Genomic DNA, 21,937 nt, shown 5'->3' on the forward strand with positions numbered 1-21,937 from the left:
GGTTTTTTTTCTGTCTGAAAGGGTCAACCCGGGTCTAAAATACCAGGGCTTCAACCCTGGAATTTACCAGGGTTTTTCCCAGGTCTGAATTCCAAAAACCCGGGTCCCAGGCTGTCTGAAAGGGTGCGACCCGGGTTATTGGGATTATTACACATTGTCAGGCCCTGATTGGCTCTCCTGGTGGGGTGCTAGCTTATTGGTTGTGAGGATGGGCCTCTCTGATTGGCTGGGAGGGCATGGCAATGGGGCTGGTCTCTGAGGTCATTAGGGAGCTGAAGAAAGGATAGCATGGCCCACTGGTAGAAGCAAGAGGTGAGAGCTGCGTGCAGTGAGAGGTGAGGAGGAGATCGGCAAACAGATGACTGGGACAGTCAAAGATGCCACAGTGTACTCAAACATTGCAAATATACTGACAGCCATGTGAGATAACATGTACCTTCCAGTATATAAAAACAATAAAACTTGTTCACAACATATCCTTGTGTCTTGCCATGGTTAATGCAATGCAGTGAGCAGTCACCACTCACTTTTCATGGCCTCATCTCTGTGTGCCTTTAAAACTGTCCTTTTCTTATGACACAGTATATTGCAGGAAAAATCAGGCTTCTGTGTGAAAGGGGTCAACACGGGAAATACCCGGTTTTTCATGCTGTGTGAAAGGGGGTCAGAGCTTTTAGCTGAGTCTTACCCGGGTTTTTGTATCCGGGAAATACCTGGGTTTTGGGGATTTTTCTGTCTGAAAGGGGTATCATTTGCGAATCTAGGAGAAATCATTCGATGGTCGGTGATCATCGAATGATTTCTCCTGCAGCGGAGACATGCGAGGGTATGTGTCTTTGTTACATATCCTCTCGTGTTAAAGCGGGGAATCGGCGGCGGGGGTGAGGTTCCTTTGGCGGGGGGGGGGGGGGGCGTCACAGGCGCCCGGTAAGCTACCGAGCTAATCAAATCACCTCCTTCGTTTTTTTGTTAGTATAGAAAGGGGAGGGGAAAAGGAGAGGACTAGTGCACAAGTTGGTAAGAAATACAAATGACAATATGGTACTTACCCACAGTCTGAGAATATCAAGAACTGTCTATTCTGATTGGTCTCTCAAATGGAGGAGCAACATTATAGGACCATTACTGGTTGATTGCTCTATCACATACTGTATAATCTCAACCTCCTGCAGCCTGTCTAGCCTCTGGAATATGGTAACATGACACAACTGAACTATGTTTGGCTTTTTGGGATTTGTTTGCTTTGAATCCTATTTTAAGAATACAAATGTTACCCTGTGAGGTCTTCTAAGCAACAACTCTTCCCAAAAAAGTAGCTCAAATTGTCTGCAGACTCTTGACACCAGTTGACTTCCCCTACAGCAAACTTTAATAAGACCAAAAGAACCCACTGATCTTTATTTTCTTGTGCCACCACTCTTCTAATTCTCTGCTTAAAAATGTAAACATCAGACCATTTTTTTGATGATAGACCAAGAGTTGTAGTCCACTGTACGTAATGTTCTTAGCTCTTACCAGTACATGATATTTGTTTAGATTGTAAATGTGAGATCAGTCTGGGTGGTAATCTGTTGACACTAACCCCTTTTACACCAAAATCCTTGGTCGGACCCTGGTCTTTGAACATGAGCGTTTCCAGGGTTGGACCCAGCTTAACCCATTTACACAGCACTGTGACCCAGGTCTGCACCGTTTACACTGAACCTGGGCCAGCCTGCTTTTCCCTATGGATGACATTAAAAATGTCCATTTTAGAACTGATAAAGCCAGCCAACCTTCCCTCAATGATTTAAAATAAAAATTAAAAGACATGACTAGTTAGCATTGAAAAATGTTGGTTTGTTTATTTTGTAAAATATTTTTCAAAATTTTATTCAGTGCTCAAGCACACATAGCGGTATAAAAGTTCAGCATCACCCATGTGCTCTCCCCAGCCCCTTCCCCTGCAGCAGCAGACCAAATCTCCCATGTGCTCCCCCCTGCACCCCCCCCCCCCCAAAAAAAAATATCTATAAATGATACTGCATCCAATTATGATTTCTGTCTGCACTGCCCGTATCCTTCCTGGCTGCTGTCTTTTGCCACTGCGGCGCACTGTGGAAATGTGTCCAGCACTTCTGGTATCCTTTCAGCACTACCCGGATGTCCCAACCTGGGTTGGGACCATTTACACCGCCCACAACCCAGGTCCAACCAGTGTTCAACCCTGGTCAGGACCTGGGTAGGAGACCAGTGTTACTGGACCTGGGTTGGCCCCTTTTACACCAACGCTGACCTGGGTTCAACCTAGGTCCAACCTGGGTTATGTGTTGGTGTAAAAGGGGTATAAGTGATATCTTCTGGGAAAAGGTGAAATTCGGGGTGTCAGCTGTGTAAAAACCAGTGATGTTATCCCAACACTGGTGAGAAGGCCGGCTGTGGGGGAGGGAGGGTAAGGTTTAGGCCGCAAAAGAGGGTATTAAGGGTTAGGCACAAAGGGGGGGGGGTTAAGGTTAGATGGTGATGGGGGGGGGTTATGGTTATGCTGCAGGTAGGGGGTTAAGGGATAGATGCACAGGGTTAGGATATTTACCTAGGAGGTGTCGGAATCCTCCATATTGGGTTAGGGTTGTGACTGCTGGCATCCTAAGCGGATCCTGTACTCAACCCGTTATTCTGTATAACAGACAAAGAAAAAAATGACAAAGTAATAAGTAACTGGTATCGTACTTGTCTAATTCCAAAGGGGATATGGTCACTAGGTCGACATGACTGAAGGTTGACACGACTGAAGGTCGACATGGGGCTTTTCACAATTTTTTGAGCCGACATTTGCTGACAGGCAATATTTCATGCCCTACCATCCACTAGGCCGTGGTGGGGAAAAATACTTACTTAATTGTTATTTCAATATATAATGATCTCGTTCTAGGCATTTCACGTAATATTCGATAAATATACACTTACACAGCCTGAGCTTCTCTTTTTATATATCTTTACAGAATCAATGACATCTTGTGCCTTGCTGACTCAACATCGCTTTCAGATGTTACACTTGATGGCAACCCTATAGCTCAAGAGCCATGGTACAGGCAATCCATTCTAGGACATATGCTGCAGCTGCGACAGCTGGATATGAAGAGAATTACAGTAAGTGCATACAGTATATTTACTTACATCAACAATGATGCACAGATTGGTGTTACACACTTGTACCAGGCATGTTAGTTGGCAAACACTTTTGTGTTAACTGAGCCAGCAGTGTATTTCCAAGTAGTTACTGGAAAACATCTTGGCATTGTCACCAGGAACTTGTTGGCATCATAAAGTGCTCTTTCAGGAAAAAAACGTCCCCTCGTAATGCAACAAGACCTGTTGTAAATGAAAGGAAGGAATCAAGATTTTATCTACATGTTCCAACTGGGTTGGTTAATAAAGGAATTACAGATAAAATCTGTGCCTACATGTATAAAACAATTGTCTTTATTGCTAAAAGATCATTTATAGCAGCCATGTTCAAACTATGCTCCTCCAGCTGTTGTGAAACTACAAGTCCCATCATGCCTTGTCACAGTTTTGCTATTAGGGAATGCTAAAGCTATGGGCCACAGTTTGGGCATGCCAGAGTTACAGCATATACTGTACATATGTGTCCTCGTATATGTTTGCTGCAATCATGCTAATCTGTCCCGCTTGCTACTTGATAAGTTCAGGTATGCTTCTTATACAGACTCAATCGCACACAGATATACAAGTGGCACATATCAAATTAATGAGCAGTCTCATGGTGCATCCTGGCTGCATCACATTGCATCTAACAACAAACTCAGTCACGACAGGCATCTCCCGCTCTGAGCTGTACTGAGGCTAGATGTAGAAGGCCACATCTGTATAATGAGATTTACTCTTTTCATAGCAGAGGTACAGTTGTTGCAGGTATCATTGCTTTGTTTGTGGTGGTGTTTGTTATATTCTGCAATATTGTTAGGTCTGTCATTTGGATTCGGCACAAAGCAAGACTGTGCTGCCTGCATGGAGAAGAGTAGTCATTAAAGTGACACACCTTAAGATAATCTGTATACATTTGCTTAGCATCCCCTCCAGTTCTATACTTTGGTAGAAATCCAATGCCTGGTTATAAAACATTGAGCCTGATTCAGACGCTTGTGGCCGGTATGCTTTTTCCCCCACATACAGAAGGCTGGAGAAAAGCTGGAGCTTTTCATGGCTGGAGAATGTTCTTTCTTCCTCAGCATTAACGTTGATAATATGTGAAACGTGCCTTAACCCCTTCATGACAGAGCCAGTTTGTGCCTTCATGACAGAGCCCTTTTTTTCAAATCTGACATGTCTCACTTAAGTGGGGATAACTTTTTTTTGCTTTTACTTATCCCAGTGATTTTGAGATTGTTTTCTCGTGACACATTGTACTTCAAGTTAGTGGTAAATTTTCGTCGATACAGTCTGTGTTTTTTTGTGAAAAATACCAAAATATCGTGAAAAAATGGAAAATTTAGCAATTTGCAAAATGTTAAATTTTCTGCTTGTGAGACAAATAATCATACCACTCAAAATAGTTAATAACTAACATAGACCATATGTCTACTTTATGTTTCCATCATTATTTCAACTTCCTTTTAATTTTTTTGGACACTAGGAGGCTTACAATATGAATAGCAAATTCTCAAATTTTCATGAAAATTTCAAACACTGATTTTTTTAGGGACCAGTTCAGTTCTGATGTGACTTTGAGGGACTTGTATGTGAGACACCCCCATAAATGATGCCATTTCAAAAACTGCACCCCTCACAGTATTCAAAACAGCATTTTGGAAGTTTGTTAACCCTTTAGGTGTTTCACAGGAATTAAAACAAAGTGTAGGTGAAATTTCAAAATTTCTTTTTTTTTGCAGAGTTTCAATTTTAATACATTTTTCTAACGAATACAGTAGATTTTACTAGAGAAATGTGACTAAAAATTGATTCCCCCAATTCTTTTGTTTTCAAAAATATCCTATATGTGGCCCTAGTGTGCACGTTGACCAAACCACAGGCTTCATAATAGAAGGAGCACCTACTTGATTTTGGAGCCTCCTTTTTATGAGATTATTTTTTAGGCACCATGTAGGTTTCTAGGCACCATAAGATGCTAAAAGTTAGGAACCCCCCCACAAGTGACCCCATTTTGCAATCTACACCCCTCAGGGAATTCATCTAGGGGTATAGTGTACATTTCAAACCCCCAGGGGTTTCACCAATTTTGGTACAACTGGGATGTGAAAATGGAAAATTACATTTTTTTACACAAACATGCAGTTCTGGCTCAAAATTTTTCATTTTCACAAGGAATGAAGGAGACAAAGCACCCCAAAATCTGTGCCCCAATTTCTCCCGAGTACGGCAATGCCTCACATGTGACCAAAAAATACCAGTTGGGTGCATGGCAGGACTTAGAAGGGAAGGAGTGATTTTTGGATTTTGCAGCAAAGATTTTGGTGGAATGAATGGTGGGTGCTATGTTGCATTAGCAAGACTCCCAAAGCACCAATACAGTGGAACCCCCCCACAAGTCACCCCATTTTGCAAAGTACACCCCTCAGGGAATTCATCTAGGGGTATAGTGTACATTTCAAACCCCCAGGGGTTTCACCAATTTTGGTACAACTGGGATGTGAAAATGGAAAATTACATTTTTTTACACAAACATGCAGTTCTGGCTCAAAATTTTTCATTTTCACAAGGAATGAAGGAGACAAAGCACCCCAAAATCTGTGCCCCAATTTCTCCCGAGTACGGCAATGCCTCACATGTGACCAAAAAATACCAGTTGGGTGCATGGCAGGACTTAGAAGGGAAGGAGTGATTTTTGGATTTTGCAGCAAAGATTTTGGTGGAATGAATGGTGGGTGCTATGTTGCATTAGCAAGACTCCCAAAGCACCAATACAGTGGAACCCCCCCACAAGTCACCCCATTTTGCAAAGTACACCCCTCAGGGAATTCATCTAGGGGTATAGTGTACATTTCAAACCCCCAGGGGTTTCACCAATTTTGGTACAACTGGGATGTGAAAATGGAAAATTACATTTTTTTACACAAACATGCAGTTCTGGCTCAAAATTTTTCATTTTCACAAGGAATGAAGGAGACAAAGCACCCCAAAATCTGTGCCCCAATTTCTCCCGAGTACGGCAATGCCTCACATGTGACCAAAAAATACCAGTTGGGTGCATGGCAGGACTTAGAAGGGAAGGAGTGATTTTTGGATTTTGCAGCAAAGATTTTGGTGGAATGAATGGTGGGTGCTATGTTGCATTAGCAAGACTCCCAAAGCACCAATACAGTGGAACCCCCCCACAAGTCACCCCATTTTGCAAAGTACACCCCTCAGGGAATTCATCTAGGGGTATAGTGTACATTTCAAACCCCCAGGGGTTTCACCAATTTTGGTACAACTGGGATGTGAAAATGGAAAATTACATTTTTTTACACAAACATGCAGTTCTGGCTCAAAATTTTTCATTTTCACAAGGAATGAAGGAGACAAAGCACCCCAAAATCTGTGCCCCAATTTCTCCCGAGTACGGCAATGCCTCACATGTGACCAAAAAATACCAGTTGGGTGCATGGCAGGACTTAGAAGGGAAGGAGTGATTTTTGGATTTTGCAGCAAAGATTTTGGTGGAATGAATGGTGGGTGCTATGTTGCATTAGCAAGACTCCCAAAGCACCAATACAGTGGAACCCCCCCACAAGTCACCCCATTTTGCAAAGTACACCCCTCAGGGAATTCATCTAGGGGTATAGTGTACATTTCAAACCCCCAGGGGTTTCACCAATTTTGGTACAACTGGGATGTGAAAATGGAAAATTACATTTTTTTACACAAACATGCAGTTCTGGCTCAAAATTTTTCATTTTCACAAGGAATGAAGGAGACAAAGCACCCCAAAATCTGTGCCCCAATTTCTCCCGAGTACGGCAATGCCTCACATGTGACCAAAAAATACCAGTTGGGTGCATGGCAGGACTTAGAAGGGAAGGAGTGATTTTTGGATTTTGCAGCAAAGATTTTGGTGGAATGAATGGTGGGTGCTATGTTGCATTAGCAAGACTCCCAAAGCACCAATACAGTGGAACCCCCCCACAAGTCACCCCATTTTGCAAAGTACACCCCTCAGGGAATTCATCTAGGGGTATAGTGTACATTTCAAACCCCCAGGGGTTTCACCAATTTTGGTACAACTGGGATGTGAAAATGGAAAATTACATTTTTTTACACAAACATGCAGTTCTGGCTCAAAATTTTTCATTTTCACAAGGAATGAAGGAGACAAAGCACCCCAAAATCTGTGCCCCAATTTCTCCCGAGTACGGCAATGCCTCACATGTGACCAAAAAATACCAGTTGGGTGCATGGCAGGACTTAGAAGGGAAGGAGTGATTTTTGGATTTTGCAGCAAAGATTTTGGTGGAATGAATGGTGGGTGCTATGTTGCATTAGCAAGACTCCCAAAGCACCAATACAGTGGAACCCCCCCACAAGTCACCCCATTTTGCAAAGTACACCCCTCAGGGAATTCATCTAGGGGTATAGTGTACATTTCAAACCCCCAGGGGTTTCACCAATTTTGGTACAACTGGGCAGTGAAAATGAAAAAAATACATTTTTTTACACAAAAATGTACTTCTGGCTCAAAATTTTTCATTTTCACAAGGAATGAAGGAGACAAAGCACCCCAAAATCTGTGCCCCCATTTCTCCAGAGTACGGCAATGCCTCACATGTGACCAAAAAATACCAGTTGGGTGCATGGCAGGACTCAGAAGGGAAGGAGTGATTTTTGGATTTTGCAGCACAGATTTTGGTGGAATGAATGGTGGGTGCTATGTTGCATTACCAATACAGTGGAACCCCCCCACAAGTGACCCCATTTTGCAAACTACACCCCTCAGGGAATTCATCTAGGGGTATAGTGTACATTTCAAACCCCCAGGGGTTTCATCAATTTTGGTACAACTGGGCAGTGAAAATGAAAAAAATACATTTTTTTACACAAAAATGTACTTCTGGCTCAAAATTTTTCATTTTCACAAGGAATGAAGGAGACAAAGCACCCCAAAATCTGTGCCCCCATTTCTCCAGAGTACGGCAATGCCTCACATGTGACCAAAAAATACCAGTTGGGTGCATGGCAGGACTCAGAAGGGAAGGAGTGATTTTTGGATTTTGCAGCACAGATTTTGGTGGAATGAATGGTGGGTGCTATGTTGCATTACCAATACAGTGGAACCCCCCCACAAGTGACCCCATTTTGCAAACTACACCCCTCAGGGAATTCATCTAGGGGTATAGTGTACATTTCAAACCCCCAGGGGTTTCATCAATTTTGGTACAACTGGGCAGTGAAAATGAAAAAAATACATTTTTTTACACAAAAATGTACTTCTGGCTCAAAATTTTTCATTTTCACAAGGAATGAAGGAGACAAAGCACCCCAAAATCTGTGCCCCCATTTCTCCAGAGTACGGCAATGCCTCACATGTGACCAAAAAATACCAGTTGGGTGCATGGCAGGACTCAGAAGGGAAGGAGTGATTTTTGGTTTTTGCAGCTCAGATTCTGGTGGAATGAATGGTGGGTGCTATGTGGCATTAGCAAGACCCCCGAAGCACGGTGAAATGATGAACCTAATAATCCATAGATGTGTGGTATATTTTGAAACACTCCTTTATACATAGGCCGGGTTTGTCGGGGCAAGTTTCACAGTGGAAAATAGTTTCCTTTCTTATTCCCTTTTTATAGCAAACTTTGCACCTTTTTTGTGTCCTGCCCTTTCTTGCAGTGGAGGGGATTTCGTTGGGAAAATGCTGCCCTGGTACAATACGGGGGCCAGTACTAGAAGTACTGGGGCCCTCTGCCTGCTGATTCCCAAATGTTAGGCTCTTTATGACTTCCTCTTGAAAGTGCATAAATGTCCCCCTCTGGCCGGTAGAACGGAATAGCACGTAAGCGTTATACAGTGCCATCTGGATGATATACACGGCCAGCTTCTTGTACCAGATATTTGTTTTCCGCAGGGCACTGTACGGCTTCAGTACCTGATCTGAAAGATCCACTCCACCCATGTACTTATTGTAATCTAGGATACAATTTGGTTTTGAGGTGTGGGTACTGGTACCTCGTACAGGGATGGAGGTGGTACTGTCTCCATGAATTGTTGTCAGTATAAGGACATCCCTCTTGTCCTTATATTTGACCAACAACATATTTTCGGTGCATATTCCCCTGCTTTCACCCCTTCTCATTACTTGGGCAATGTGCGTTTTGGGGAGGCCTCTTTGGTTCTTGCGCACAGTACCGCAAGCTGCTGTACCTCTTGAACCAAGGGCCTTAAACAGGGGGATGCTGGTGTAAAAGTTATCCACATAGAGGTGATAACCCTTATCCAGGAAGGGGTGCATTAAATCCCAGACAATTTTTCCACTAACACCTACGAGGGAGGGGGGGCATTCTGGTGGTTCAATTCTTGAATCCTTCCCTTCATATACCCTAAACTTGTGGGTGTACCCTGTGGTGCTTTCACACAGCTTATACATTTTTATCCCATACCTTGCCCTCTTACTGGGAAGGTACTGGCGGAATTTAACCCTTCCTTTAAAATGTATAAGGGACTCGTCGATACTAATACATTTATCAGGGATGTATAGCTCTGCAAATTTGGCACTGAAATGATCAATGACCGGCCTGACTTTGAATAGCCTGTCAAAGGTGGGATCATCTCTGGGTGGGCACTGTGCATTATCGGTGTAATGTATAAATTTATGGATTGCCTCAAAACGAGCCCGGGGCATGGCCATACGGTGAAATGGGGTGCTGTACAGAACATCTGTACTCCAATATTGCCTAATTTGTGGCTTTTTTACTATGCCCATATGTAACACCAGACCCCAAAACGTCATCATCTCTACTGCATCTACAGGGGTCCACCTAGCAAATGATGACGTGGGGTTTTGAGCAATAAACTGCTGGGCATATAAATTAGTTTGGTCCACCATTAAATTTATAAAATCATCAGAGAAAAATAATTTAAAAATGTCAATTTCTCTGAGACCTGTTGAATCAAATTGGATTCCTGGGATGGCCAAAAACTCAGGAACCTGGGGCTCAAAATTGTCTGGTGGTGGGGTCCATACGAGATCAATTATTGGGGGGGGGGTCTCAGCTGCTCTACGGGGGCGTCTTTGAGGGGGTCCCTCATCATCAGAGGAGGAAGAGGAGCTTAAGACAAATCCTTCAAATTCCCCGCTTGCCTCACTGGCTGTGTCAGAGTCAGAGGCAAGCATGGCATATGCCTCCTCCACCGAATACATTCTCCTGGATGACTGGGATGACATTTGGGATGACATTTGGGATGCCATTTATATTTTTGTGTTACTGGTAGTGAAATGTTTCAACACGTGTATAGTGTAGGGGGGGGGTACAAACTTTATTTCAACCCGGGGGGTATGTAGTGTGTATGTATGTAGTGCAGAAAAAAAAAAATACAAAAATAAAAAAATTGAAGGGTTCAAAAAAAAAAAAATGGAAGGGGTTAAAAAAAAAAAAAAATGGAAGGGGTTAAAAAAAAAAAAGGTCCTGCGCCAAAAATTGAGCACAGATGTTGGTCAGTAACGTCCGTCACTGAACAGCGCTCAAAGGCAACAGGAATTTGATTAAAAAAAAAATAAAATAGATCAACCCTGTGCCGAAAAAGCTGATCAGTGATGTACGTCACTGATCAGCGCACAGTGGCCACAGGACACACACAAAATCACAGTGTGTGTAAAAAAAAAATGTAAAAAAGACCCCACAGCACTCACAAAAAATAAAAAAAGGTGATCAGTGATGCGACACTGATTACCAGTGAGGGGCAGCAGGTGCACAACCTTTGGTGGTACTGACAGGTATATATAAAAAAAAAAACCTCTGCACCCCTAAAAAGTTGCTGATCACCTCAGATATAGTGATCAGCACAAAAGGCGGGGGCAGCAGACACAAAATTTAGCACTCTCTATCACTCTCTGTCACTATCTCTCTCTATCTCTCTATCTCTCACTATCTATCACTCTATGACACTGCAGCAGTAGCACTGACAGGTATATCTATATATAAAAAAAAACCTGCGCCCCCAAAAAGTTGCTGATCAGTTAATTTATACTGATCAGCACAAAAGGGGGGGCAGCAGTCAGTTATAAAAAAAATATATAGCACAATCTGTCACTATCTCTCTATCTCTCTCTCTCTATCTCTCTCTATCTATCTATAGCTCTATCACACTGCAGCAGCACAAAATATAGCACTAGGCCTCTCTATCTCTCTCTATCTCTCTCTATCTCTTTCAGTTATATAAAAAATATATAGCACAATCTGTCACTATCTCTCTCTCTATCTCTCTCTCTCTATCTCTCTCTATCTCTCTCTATCTCTCTATCTATAGCTCTATCACACTGCAGCAGCACAAAATATAGCACTAGGCCTCTCTATCTCTCTCTATCTCTCTCTCTCTAACTCTCTCTCTATCTAATAAATCGCAGCAGCACAAGATGTCACAGGATGTCACAAGATGTCACAAGCATAAGCAATCTCAATGATCAGGTAAGTATTTTGGATGGGTTCTGGTCAGTATAGGCGGCAGCTGGGCACGGTGACCGCACTGCACGCTATTCCAGACCGGAATGGCGTCTGCAGTGCAGTCACCGTTAGTTTAAACCCCCCTCCATGGCTGTGATTGGTCCGTCGGTCCGACGAACCAATCACGGCCTTTGGGGGCGGGAGGGGTGAGGTGGGGTGACACCAGTGTCACCCTTACACCCCGCGGTGATTGGTGCTGTACTTTACAGCACCAATCACCTCCGATCCCGTGTCACCGGCAAACGTTATTCGCCGGTGACACAGAAAACGCTGTGAATGGCTGTTCACAATGAACAGCCAATCACAGCGATCGCCGACGGGGGGGGCGGCATCGCCGCCCCCCCTGGGCATGCACGGACATGTCTGCTGTCAGGGACAGCAGACATCGTCCCTCTGTCACTGCGTCTCTAGACGCAGTGACAGTTTTAAGCCATGACGTATATATACGTCAACGGTCGGGAAGTACTTCCCGGCCATGACGTATATATACGTCAAATGTCGTGAAGGGGTTAATTGTTACCTGGCTGGATGGCTCCTAGTGTTTGTCGGTCGGGTATGGCTTGCTATATGAATATTATATTCCCAGGCAGTGGCGGGCTGGGCTGGGAGGCAGGGTGCCATATGCCCCCCAGGCCAGTATGTTTTCAGTGTCCTAGGACCAGCTTTAGATGTCTGGTGGCTGGGGACGTGCAGAGAATATTACCAGGCCGCACAGTATTACGAGGATAACCAGCGCCAGCCGCGGTGATACGGAGGTGTGTGTTGCAGATATAACAGTGACGGAGAGATCCCCGTGTGAAGCTGCTGCTGCTCCCGGCCAGAGAGAAGATAGTCAGCCCTGTATGGTGAGATGTGGCAGCTTCCGGGAGCAGCAGCAGCGAGTAAGGAACCTGTCACATGTCCCTGGGGAGAGCAGAGCCGCGATCCTCGGAGCCTCAGCCTGCTGCGCGGCACGTGCGGCAGTAGTGCAAGTCAGCCTCCTCCAAGTGGCTATCCTCTGGCTGGACTCAGCCCCTGTTATCCCCAGCACAGGAGCTGGGAACTGCAGGATGAACAGCAGAGCAGAGCAGAGCAGAGGTAGTGGAGAGGTAACTGTAGCATCATATTTATAGATATACTTGTGACACTTGTAGGTTCACCACACCCAGCAATAGCTTTTACTACCCCCATTCAGGGTTTGTCAAGACACATACATACACTGGCCTGACTCTTTTTATCTATTGGTTATATATATTAGTACCCTACAGAATATGTTGCTGTATGCTACATGTAACAGCACCATATGATAGAATAAGTGCAGCATCAGGAACAATAATACTATGGGAGGGAGGCGGAACAACGGCTATAGCAGAGGCCACCTGGTTGTGTTGCCCTCCAGGCTGAAAGTTGCCAGCCAGCCCCTGTTCCCAGGGGTGTTTCTTAGGCAAGAGAGGAGGTTGTCCTGAAGTGCATATGACGATTTAGTGCAAAACAGATACTTGGATGTTATAGAGGCACAGATTTGATTCTTGTAGTGTTGTTTAACTGACTTTATCTCTCAAAAATGAGTTAATTAGTTTTTTTATTTGAGTAGGGATATGGTGTCTGAAACGAGGTATGGTATACGTTACCGTGGAAAATCTGATTCCATAAATATAGGATCAAAATGCTTATTTTACTGAATCTCTAAATAACGCTAAAGCTAGGCAAACACAAGGGTGACTTCTTCCCTCAGAAATCGACCGTGATCACTCCTTGAGCCACCCAGGACAATCACTGGCAGCAGGATCGCATGTGGCCCTTTTTACATGCAATATATTGCATGCGATCGCTGCCCGGCTCGGCCGCAATCCAACATATTGCTTCTGCAGCCGGTGCGATGCGCATTGGACCGCACATTGGACCTGCTGTCAATCGCATGCAATGTGGATGCTTTTCATATGATTGATTGCTGCAATGACATGAAAAAAGTCCAAATTGCGTATGGATCGCCCTAGTTTATGGGGTCTTTACACAACCACAATAGGTAATGACTTCAAACATTACATTACATCACATAAAAATAAAATCGGGTCCCCTGAAAAACCTTATGAAATGAAGATGAACTTTTAATCTCAACCCACAAATGCTCAGTTGGATGGAAATCTGGGGAATATGGGTGCTAAGTGTACACCTTGAATTCTTTGTCTTCTGCCTCAAACCATTCCTGAGCAATTGGACGGTTTGCATTTTCCTGCCTTTACTATTCAGGAATATCATTGCCATGAAGGGTATACCTTGTCTGCAGCAATGTTTAGGTACAGTAAGTGTTACAGTCAAAGTAACAGCCACATGAATGCAAGGACCCATGGTTTACCAGCATCACACTCCCTTCACCAGCTTGCCCTCTTCCCATAGTGCATAATGGTGCCATCTCTTCCCCAAGTAAACAATGCACACACTGTTCACATGATGTAAAAGAAAATGCTTTTTGTCAGACCAGGCCACCTTCTTCCATTGGTCTGCATTCTATTCATGGACATCCTGCTGTAGGCTATGGAGCTGATAGGACAAATCTGAGTAACCTCAGGGTTACTGACTGTGGTCTCCTAGATAATACAACAACGAGTTATACAAACCAGCGGGTTTGCACACCTCTCTGAATAATGCCAGTACCGTACTATGTACAGGATAAGGGGTACTTTCACAAGGGAATTTGTATAAAGTTGTGGCTAAAGCATAATGATGCTTGGTGCAGGTCACTCATATCGGACCGGTCATTTGCCTTTTTTTACTGCATTTTTTTTCTCACTTTGCTACTTTTTTCAGCTTTCCTATTGACTTTGTTGATAGTGTACTTACAGTAGGATTGGTATTTTTGTAACAAAATAATTTATATAACATACTGTACATGATGATGTAGCATATAAAGCATAATAATGAATGGAGAGGGTCACTTGTATTTGACCTGTGTTTTAACCCTAGATGGTGTATTTTTCCCCTCTGTTTTGCATGGCCGGTATTACCAGCTGTAATTTACCACTGCTAATAGATTAGTTGTGGGCTATCCAACTATCCAGCTCTTCTCATCGTATATGCATCCAAAGCATGATCTGTAATAAAAAAGGGCTGTAATTGGACAGCAAAATAATGACCTTCTGGCTAAAGTCGCTATAAGTTTTTTTTTTTTCCCAGATAAAAATGATCACATCTAGGATATCGGCCTTAGTCTACTTATGGTGTACTAGGTAGTTAGGATTAGCATTATAGCGCAGCTAAATAGCAAAGTCCATGACCATGATGCTCTAAAAGGGGCCATTTCAAGTGATGTGAGGATAGGTATATATGGACATTGTCTGTATAAAGGGCCCGTTAGATGTGGGTAGATGTTTTGGGTAACAAGCTTCATACTGTATATCACTGCCGAAATAGTCTGGGCCCGGAGACTACTTGTTGTGAAATGCACTGGTTAATTCCAGTGCTTTTACCTCAGCTACTGACTGTTCCATTGCCCATACACAGATCCGATTTGGCCGGTTTTCATCCGCTTCGGACCGATATATCTGATGAAAATCGTGCAAATCGGCCCTTTTTTTACACCCATTCCAAAACAATGCACGTTCCCATGCGCATCAGATGGGTGTTTTGAATGCCCGCCGCTACCGCAGTCTGTTCCCCACTGGCAGCTCCCCAGGAGTAATATTACATGTGATATATCGCAAATCGATTCATTGCATGTATAAAATGGCAAATCAAGTGCCAAATAATATGTAGCCCTCCCGGGTAGCTGTCGGCAAAGTTGAAGGGAAATCAAGTCCGACTTGTTCCTCGGACAAGTCGGACCTCTATATGGGGGTGTTAAAGCATGTTGAGTATAAGAGGCAGAATTGCGATTTGTGTGGTAATGTGGCAAGAGATAAACTGTAATGTTACAGGCTGTGTTTGAGAAATTACAGTTAAGAGCTGATTGCCTGGTACTTTATCTCTCCCTCCTTTATTACTTAAGCCCTGGTTCGATGTGGTGTATATTTCTATTAGATTTTGCTTATATAAGCAGAATTTAAATTGAATGGAAATTGAATGCTTTCAATTCAATCCCAATTGAAAATCTAAAGGTGTGTACGGGTGCGCGCTCCCGTTTTTTGGCCCCCTTATGATCACTGGTCGCAGGAGCTTGCTCCTGCAACCAACATACAGATAGTGGTAGATGCTCAATTAGTTCAGTAGCATTTCCCAGGTGCATGAGGGAGGGGTTAAATACTGGTTAAGTAAAACAAGACATTTTTTCCCTCAGCACACTGAGCAATGCTAGTAACCAATCTAGAACACTACATGATAACCAGCAACTCCTGCAACCAGCTGATTCCCTCTGTGACTCCCCTGTCGGAGGTTCCCTTTCATCAGCGACCATCTCTGGTCGCTGATGAAAAGGAGACACTGAGCAATATATCGCCCCTGTGTGTACACAGCTTTATAGAAAAATAGTAACAGATCTGTACTATATAGTTTAAATGGAATGCATTTTCCTTGCCGTGCAATTCTATCCAGAACGAATCGCACTGTGTGTACACCTCTATAGGCTTAGCGCAGGGGTGGGGAACCTCAGGCCCTGGGGCCTAATGCGGCCCCCAGAGCCGTCTGAGTGGCCCTCCTACCCACCAGGTGGTTTTGCCGGGAGTCAAGTAGAGGGGAATTCTCTCGAGAGGTCGGTAGTTCTCGCAAGGTTCCTCTTAATCAACAGCATCTGGAGACTGTCAGTCCTATTCAACGGGAGCCGCCGAAGCGTGGGATTGCTGCAGCAGGACAATTTGTAAAGCCCCGTACACACGGGGGAGATATATTGCTCAGCAATATATTGCTAGCAATATATTGCTGAGCAATATATTGCTGAGTGTCTCTCCTGTTCATCAGCGACCAGAGATGGTCGCTGATAATCAGGAGACTCTGCCGGGGGAAGAGGCAGGGAAATAGCTGATCGCAGGATCAAGCTCCTGCGACCAGCGACCATCAGGGGCTGCACACGGGAGTGCGCACCCGGCGATTCATCGCCGACAGCACACACAAATCACTGGCAATATGGTCGCTCAGCAACCATATTCCCAGCGATATGTGCTGAAATTGCACCCGTGTGTACGCACCATGAGACATTTTTACATATGGCCCCCGAAGGATTTTTTCCCCATACAAACGGCCCTTGGCACAAAAAAGGTTCCCCACCCCTGGCTTAGCGTATCGCCCTACTTTCTAGAGTTTCTTCCATGCAGAGTGGCAGGCCTGAATCTATACAGTATGGGAATCTGCCACCCTGGCCAACAGTCCCCCACATGTTTCCACATTGAAGATATTTATACTTTTATATTGGTCAGTTTCCAATAAATAGGTGGTCGCCCTCAGAAAAGGGAAAACTGTAACCTTGAGATAGTTTGTTCTAAATTTTGTCATGCAAATCTTTCATGACAGTGGTTTATGTTCGGCCAATGTATCATTATATCAGCACAAAGTGTTGCTAATTTTTGCTGCCTTTGTTCTTCATCACATATACTATAGGGCCTGATTCAGAGTTGTTCCCTGATGTGCAAATTTGCAGTCTGTTTATCGAATTACTGTGCATGCGTATGGATCATGGGGCCCATGCACAAGCCAAGATAGTGATACAAATATTTAATCACAATCCCCTCACAATTTGACAGGAGTTTGGTGTTTCGGGGTGAATACCTGCCATTTTCTGGGTGTGTCCAAAAAGATGCAGGCATGCCCAGGTGCTGTAATGGAGGTTGTGTGACATCAGCTCTGGCCTCGATCAGCCTGTCTAAAGGCCCCCATACACTATGCGATTTTGGTCCGATTTCATCCGATTTCGGCACTTGGTGCCGATAATCGGATGAAATCGGCCCAAAATCGTATGTGTGTGATATCTGATCCGATCCGATGCGCGGTCCCGTGCGCATCGGACGGGATCAGGGAGGTCGGACGGTCTGTACATACGATCACGTCCGACCTCCCTGTATGCATATGCCTGCCACCTGACAGGCATATGCATGCAGACACCGGGCGGGCAGCGGGTCCCTGAGCACCGGCTGACTGACCTGGCCGGGCGGTGGTGCGTGCGGGCAGCGGCCAGCGATGGTGGGGGCGGGCGGCGGGTGCGGTGAGCGCTGCTGACCTGGCAGGGCAGTGTACTTACACATAGCAGCAGCGGGGACGGGCAGCGCAGTGGCGGCTATTATATTTTTAAAATACTTGTCAAATGACCGGCCGCTCTCTGATTGGCTGAGAGCTCTCCGGCCAATCAGAGAGCGGCCGGTCATTTGACAAGTATTTTCAAAATATAATAGCCGCCACTGCGCTGCCCGTCCCCGCTGCTGCTATGTAAGTAAGTACACTGCCCGGCCAGGTCAGCAGTGCTCACCGCACCTGCCGCCCGCCCCCACCACCGCTGGCCGCCCCCACCACCACCGCTGGCCGCCCCCACCACCGCAGCCGCCGCTGCCCGCCCCCACTACTGCCGCTGCCCGCCCCCACTACTCCTCACCGCCCTGCAGCTCCCCGGGTTTTTTTAACATGGGATAAATCGCATGCGATTTATCCCATGTAAAAAATGGCACATCAAGTGCCAAATTGTATGTGAGCCTCCCGGGGAGCTGCCGGGCGGCTCGCAGGTAAATTGGGTCCGACTTGTCCCTAGGACAAGTCGGCCTAATGTATGGGGGCCTTAGGTTGCAGAATTGTGGAAGGGTCAGAGTTAGATTTGGACAGTCTGTAAAAATCATTTGATGGTTCGGGAATTGCGTATGGATGTGCGACGGGATATTGGATAGCGATGTTTTTGTAATTCACGCACAAATTTACACAATTTTGGGAAAACATCTTCAATACTGTACGTGTTATTTCAGCATTAAGAATGTTTTCAGGTAATTTAGTAACAGTAAGACCTGGACCATTAGCAAAGTACTCCTTAATACAGCAGTAGAAAACTGACATATTGGGCAGGATGTAATGCAACCCGAGTTTGGCCGCTTTGTCGGATGCCTGCTGAACTTGCAGGCCCACAATGTTTATTGATGAAGGTGCTTACACATGGTGAGATTTTTTTTCTATGTCTGATTTTGACTCTGCGATTTTCCTTGAACTCCCCGGAGCCCAGAACTATGCAATCTTGACAATATTTGCTTGAAATTTTGAATATATTTACTTAAGATTTTGGCTATGGACGATTTTTACTATACTAGAGCACTATACCTAGGGTTACAACCTAGTCCCTTTAATTCCGGACACATGTTAATTACACAGGTTCTGTGGCAGTTTAAAATCAGGTGAAGTGGAGTCTTGAAGTCAGCCAGCCACAGAACCTGTGTAATTAATATGTGTCCGGAATTAAAGGGACTAGGTGGTAACCCTAACTATACCTTACAGAGTATAGTCAAAATTGAACTGCCTGCACAGTCTATTTTTTCTTGCAATGCTGATCCCACGGGGGTGCGCATCGGCATTGCAAGCTGTATACACACTGTGCGATTTTTGCTAACTTTTCTTCTGCTTTTAACCCCTTCACGACATTTGACGTATATATACGTCATGGCCGGGAAGTACTTCCCGACACATGACGTATATATACGTCATGACTTTAAACTGTCACTGCGTCTCGAGACGCAGTGACAGAGGGACGATGTCTGCTGTCCCTGACAGCAGACATGTCCCTGCATGCCCAGGGGGGGCTGCGATGCCGCCCCCCCGTCGGCGATCGCTGTGATTGGCTGTTCAGTGTGAACAGCCATTCACAGCGTTTTCCTGTGTTACCAGCGAATCAGACGCTTGGTAACACAGGTGTCAATCACCGCCGGGCGTCAGGGGGCATGAGGGGGTCATCGGTGACGATGACACCTCACCCCACCCTCACCCCACCTGCCCCCAAGGCTGTGATTGGTCCGTGGGACCCACGGACCAATCACAGCCAAGGCGCGACATTTAAACTACCGGTGACTGCGCTGCAGACGCCATTCCGGTCTGGAGTAGCGTGCAGAGCGGTCACCGTGCCTATCTGCCGTGATACTGACCTGATCCTTGCTCATACTTACCTGATCCTTGCAAATACCTTACCTGATCACTTGATCACTGCTTGTAGCGTGCTGGACGCTTCCTGGATCTGACTTCCTGAGACTTCCTGCTGCTGCTGCAGTGTGATAGAGAGATAGAGAGATAGAGAGAGAGAGATAGAGAGAGATAGAGAGATAGTGACAGAGAGAGCTATATTTTGTGTCTGCTACCCCCCCTTTTTGGGGGTGCAGGGGTTTTTTATATATAAATAACTGTCGCTGCTGCTGCAGTGTCATAGTGATAGATAGTGAGAGATAGTGATAGATAGTGATAGATAGTGAGAGATAGAGAGATTTGTGTCTGCTACCCCCCCTTTTTGGGGGTGCAGGTTTTTTTTCTATATATATAACTGTCAGTGCTGCTGCTGCAGTGTCATAGTGATAGATAGTGATAGATAGTGAGAGATAGAGAGATAGAGAGAGATAGTGACAGAGAGTGATAGAGAGTGTATATTTTGAGTCTGCTACCCCCCCTTTTTGGGGGTGCAGGTTTTTTTTTATACATATAACTGTCAGTGCTGCTGCTGCAGTGTGATAGATAGTGATAGATAGTGATAGATAGTGATAGATAGTGATAGATAATGAGAGATAGAGAGAGATAGTGACAGAGAGTGTATATTTTGTGTCTGCTACCCCCGCCTTTTGTGCTGATCACTATATCTGAGGTGATCAGCAACTTTTTGGGGGCGCAGAGGTTTTTTTTTTTTTATATATACCTGTCAGTTGCTGCCAGTTGCACCAAAGGTTGTGCACCTGCTGCCCCTCACTGGTAATCAGTGTCGCATCACTGATCACCTTTTTTTTTTTTTTGTGGGTGCTGTGTGGTCTTTTTTTAATTTTTTTTTACACACACTGTGATTTTGTGGGTGTCCTGTGGCCACTGTGCGCTGATCAGTGACGTACATCACTGATCAGCTTTTTCGGCACAGGGTTGATCTATTTTTTTTTTTTTTTATCAAATTCCTGTTGCCTTTGAGCGCTGTTCAGTGACAGACGTTACTGACCAACATCTGTGCTCAATTTTTGGCGCAGGACCTTTTTTTTTGTTTTTTTAACCCCTTCAATTTTTTTTTTTTTTAACCCCTTCAATTTTTTTTTTTTTAACCCCTTCAATTTTTTTTTTTTGTATAAAGTATTTTTTTTTTCTGCACTACATACACACAACACACTACATACCCCCCGGGTTGAAATAAAGTTTGTACCCCCCCCCCTACACTATACACGTGTTGAAACATTTCACTACCAGTAACACAAAAATAAAAATGTCATCCCAAATGTCATCCCAAATGTCATCCCAGTCATCCAGAAGAATGTATTCAGTGGAGGAGGCATATGCCATGCTTGCTTCTGATTCTGACACAGCCAGTGAGGCAAGCGGGGAATTTGAAGGATTCGTCTTAAGCTCCTCTTCCTCCTCTGGTGATGAGGGACCCCCTCAAAGACGCCCCCGTAGAGCAGCTGAGACCCCCCCCCCAATAATTGATCTCGTATGGACCCCACCACCAGACAATTTTGAGCCCCAGGTTCCTGAGTTTTTGGCCATGCCAGGAATCCAATTTGATTCCACAGGTCTCAGAGAAATTGACTTTTTCAAATTATTTTTCTCTGATGATTTTATAAATTTAATGGTGGACCAAACTAATTTATATGCCCAGCAGTTTATTGCTCAAAACCCCACGTCATCATTTGCTAGGTGGACCCCTGTAGATGCAGTAGAGATGATGACGTTTTGGGGTCTGGTGTTTCATATGGGCATAGTAAAAAAGCCACAAATTAGGCAATATTGGAGTACAGATGTTCTGTACAGCACCCCATTTTACCGTATGGCCATGACTCGGACTCGTTTTGAGGCAATCCATAAATTTATACATTACACCGATAATGCACAGTGCCCACCCAGAGATGATCCCACCTTTGACAGGCTATTCAAAGTCAGGCCGGTCATTGATCATTTCAGTGCCAAATTTGCAGAGCTGTACATCCCTGATAAATGTATTAGCATCGACGAGTCCCTTATACATTTTAAAGGAAGGGTTAAATTCCGCCAGTACCTTCCCAGTAAGAGGGCAAGGTATGGCATAAAAATGTATAAGCTGTGTGAAAGCACCACAGGGTACACCCACAAGTTTAGGGTATATGAAGGGAAGGATTCAAGAATTGAACCGCCAGAATGCCCCCCCTCCCTCGTAGGTGTTAGTGGCAAAATTGTCTGGGATTTAATGCACCCCTTCCTGG

General features: G+C 44.7%; 1 protein-coding gene across 1 annotated transcript in view; it reads left to right on the top strand.

Moving 5' to 3' along the window:
• Nucleotides 1-21,937, top strand: part of LRRC49 (leucine rich repeat containing 49) — a 121,712-nt gene that overhangs the window by 46,002 nt on the left and 53,773 nt on the right. Inside the window, exon 10 of the mRNA XM_083183801.1 lies at nucleotides 2,982-3,129. Coding sequence (XP_083039927.1) covers nucleotides 2,982-3,129 — 148 coding nt within the window. The remainder of the gene's footprint in view (nucleotides 1-2,981; nucleotides 3,130-21,937) is intronic.

Source organism: Crinia signifera, chromosome 4, assembly GCF_055691185.1.
Source record: "Crinia signifera chromosome 4, ASM5569118v1, whole genome shotgun sequence".
Lineage (NCBI taxonomy): Eukaryota > Metazoa > Chordata > Amphibia > Anura > Myobatrachidae > Crinia > Crinia signifera.